General features: G+C 49.3%; 1 protein-coding gene across 1 annotated transcript in view; it reads left to right on the top strand.

Moving 5' to 3' along the window:
• Positions 1-3,670, top strand: part of vgll4l (vestigial like 4 like) — an 11,044-nt gene extending 7,374 nt beyond the window's left edge. The window contains 1 exon segment of the mRNA XM_056280114.1: positions 3,418-3,670. Coding sequence (XP_056136089.1) covers positions 3,418-3,670 — 253 coding nt within the window.
• The last annotated feature ends 280 nt before the right edge of the window (positions 3,671-3,950 follow it).

Genomic DNA, 3,950 nt, shown 5'->3' with positions numbered 1-3,950 from the left:
GACCCACATCTGGATAAGCGGCTTGGCTCGTGGCTGGAACGGATGGATGAGTTTGAACGTATTTGGCCGAGGTGTGTGATAAGCACGAGTGATCGCAGGAAGCCGCTGGTTACACATAAACTATAAACTACTCGGGCCCGTGTGAACGTGAACAAAAGCCTCCGAAGAACACAAACCGTACCCATATTCTCGGGTCATGGACGAGAGATGTGTAATCGTGAAGGCAAAGGCCCCGAGAGGACGGAAAACAGCATTTATTTGGCTTTTCCTGTACGTCGATAGTGATAATTAGGCGCGCGCCGCGTCGCGTTGGACGCGGCGCGAGCTTTCTGGGAAAATTCCTGCGCTCCGCTCGATCAGCAAACAAACGGATCGGCCCTCTTCATCCCGCTTTAACGAAACAGAGCGTTCTGTGTTTAACGAAAACACAACCTCTAATCCCCAAAGAACATGATTGCGTGCGATGATTTTGTGACTGCAATTATGTCAAAGGCAACGCGGCTCGTCACAAAGGCTCGTTATAACGCCCCTATTGTGGTGTTGCGTGAGTCTCGTCACTTTATTCCGCTCATATAGTGTTTTTTTTTTAAAGGTTTTCTTTGTTTTCTGAGGGAAAACTTCATCCTGGCTTGTGTTTGCAACGTTACTCAACGTGGTAAAAGTGAATTTGCATATAAATTCTCCCTGGTGGTTGTTTACGACGACCTTTGCTACGCAGTTGTCGTCTGCGTTGAAGAGGTTGCACGAGCAGGTTGCGTGCGTGACGCGTTAAAACCAAACAAGTCGGTTCTTCTGTTTATGCGAGAGGGTTCACATGTGGAAAGTGGCAGGTGCAGGAAACAGAAACAACTCATCTCATCAATCTTATACTGTGTGCCCTTTCATTTACATACATATGTACATGCATACATACATACATATAGCCTCACTTCCAGATGTTCAGTGCAGATTTTTCAAATAAGATTGAGCACAGATTGTTGCCCTTCATATATATATATATATATATATATATATATATCTATATATATATAATAAATATCATATATACAAGTGTGTGTATGTGTCCTGTGAATGTTTGCACTGTAGTATACGAAAGCATCAACACAACATACACCGCCATACTGAAAAGACAAGGAACACATTTTGACAAGCAAAACCACTGATTTACATATTGTCACTGGCAAAAAAATAATTTATACATGGCCTCCAGAATGCACCCTGATATCATACTGACAATATCAGCTCACCAAATATATATATATATAATTTAATAAATTTAAAGAATAAATAGAAAATCAAATAATTAAAAATAATTAACAAAATAAATTTAAATAATGGTAAAATCCCACCAGGCCATCACAGGGCACTCATTTAACACGGGCAGAGGCGGGGCCTTAACAAGAGGGGAAAAGCTTGAGAGGGGATTTGGTGGAGCAAGAGCCCCTGACAGAACGTACAAAAGGGGATCAGCCTCCCGAGTGGACCAGAGGGGACTACGGGAAACTGTCTGTGAGCAGAGCGGTAACGTGGCCTGCCCTGCGTAGTGCTAGCGGATGCCTCCGTTACAACGTGGGAACCTCAAGTCCTCATCCAGAAGCTGCTCTGAGCCCTGTGATGCCTGGCGGCCTGTCCAAGGGTGTCTCCCCACATGCCGCCCAATGACTGCTGGGATAGGCTCCAGCATCCCCGCGACCCTAATTAGGATAAGCGGCTTGGACAATGGAATGGATGGTAATAAAATATTTAAAAATATATATATTTTTATCACTAAAACCCATTTTAAGCTGCTGCAAACTCATCCACACTGCGCGCTCCAGTCCTCTCCAGCAAGCACAACTAGATAGCTCAGAAACTCCTGATTCTACATCTACAATGAACGTTCAAACAGCCCCGCAGGACAAAACGAGCCAAACCCAAACTGACCACCTCAGACGTACCACTGTGTCACTTGAAGCACGACCAGCCCACATCGCCACACACACCACACACGCAGAGGCGAAACTACCAGCCGCGTCGGGCGGGGCCCACAACAGTTCAGGCCCTCATACGCAGACCCCTCTTTATGTCACCGCTATCATATCTTAGCTCTCGAGCACTCGGTGCACGGTATACGGTACGTTCAAAAATGTGCAAAGGTAATTATGGACATGCGTACTGCTTACTGCGCAGCAAAATCCGCGCAGAAGAGTTAGCTAGCTGGCGAAGTGTCCAGATTTTGCACAGTGAAAAGCTCAAAGAGTTCACCTATGAACCTATGATGGAAGTAGAAGAAGAAGAAGTCCAGATTTTGCACAGTGAAAAGCTCAAGAGTTCACCTATGACGGAAGTAGAAGAAGAAGAAGAAGAAGAAGAAGAAGAAGAAGAAGCTACTTTAGCTTTGTCATTGCGCAGGTTACAACGAACTTTGTTCTCTGCATTGAACCCATCCTATTGCATAGGAGCAGAGGGCAGCTACAGCACCCGGGGACCGACTCCGGTTCTCCTTTCCACTGCCTTGCTCAGGGGCACAGGCAGGAGTATTAACCTAACGTGCGTGTCTTTTGATGGTGGGAGGAAACCGGAGCACCCGGAGGAAAGCCACCACGGACACGGGGCGAACATGCAAACTCCCACAGAAAGGACCCGGGACGGCCCGGGGTTCGAACCGGGACCTTCTCGCTGCGAGGCAGCACTGCTAACCACTGGGCCAAGTGGAGCTTATTGATTATTTATTGGACTAACAATAAAAACTCACACGCTTGTGTTCTGTGTTTATCAGGCAGACATGACTACTCAGGGTTTAAGTAGGCTAGTCTATCCCTGTCTTGGCCTTGCTATTATGACTCCTCTCCTACAGTACGGCGGTCTCTAGTGATACTTTCACTTAGGCGTTTTCACATTAGGTGTGACTGCTTTGTACCGTGACTGAGTAAGATTTACACCCACACCCCCCCCACACCACACACACACCCCACCCCCACCCTTGCCAGTAAGCTTTCACATTAGTAATGTTGTTCCGTACCTGAGTAAACTTGCGTATCTACACACCGGATCAGCGCAGCACATGTGCAGATTTCGGAGGAGACGTGCAGCGCTGAGAAATACCTTTTTTTAGCATAGCAGTCCACTTCCTTTATTTCGGTATAGGTTTCCCCCCCCACCCCCCCACCTGATGCAAACCGTACCCCGAGTACACATGAACCATATTCGAGACCGCCGTGCCCATGTATGGTACGCTACTTTCCCACCACTCAAACAAACTGGACTTTGGATCAAGGTGTACTTGGATCCGGGCCCGGGTCCCTAGTGTGAGAGCAGCCTTAGGCGTCAGCTGTTGCCGGGAATCTCACTGTTGCTGGTTGTTTTAAAGCGCACGCTTTCACTTCTTTCATTAATCACTGACGTTGACGCTACGTTACATCTGACTGTGACGGGCAGGCCGGGGCCCCGCTCTGAACATCGACGGGTAGGCGGGGCCCGCTCTGAACATCGACGGGTAGGCCGGGGCCCGGCTCTGAACATCGACGGCAGGCCGGGCCCGGCTCTGAACATCGACGGGCAGGCCGGGGCCCCAGCTCTGACATCGACGGGTAGGCCGGGGCCCGGCTCTGAACATCGACGGGCAGGCCGGGGCCCAGCTCTGAACATCGATGAGGCAGGCCGGGGCCCGGCTCTGAACATCGACGGGTAGGCCGGGGCCCAGCTCTGAACATCGACGGGCAGGCCGGGGACCCAGCTCTGAACATCCCTGCACCGGGGCCCGCGCAGACTCGTTACGCCTGTGCGCACACCGGCACTACCATATAATAAGTAATGAACGGGAAGTCATCAGCAGTTTTGGGGTCACTGTTGCATTTCAGAAACGACAATTTTTCCGCTGACTGAGAAGATGCCACACACACACACACACACACACACACACAACACACACACACACACACACACACACACACACACACACACACACACAC

The sequence above is a fragment of the Lampris incognitus genome, chromosome 1, assembly GCF_029633865.1.
Source record: "Lampris incognitus isolate fLamInc1 chromosome 1, fLamInc1.hap2, whole genome shotgun sequence".
Lineage (NCBI taxonomy): Eukaryota > Metazoa > Chordata > Actinopteri > Lampriformes > Lampridae > Lampris > Lampris incognitus.
Note: the sequence above shows the minus strand (reverse complement) of the source record. Positions and strands in the feature narration are given on the sequence as shown.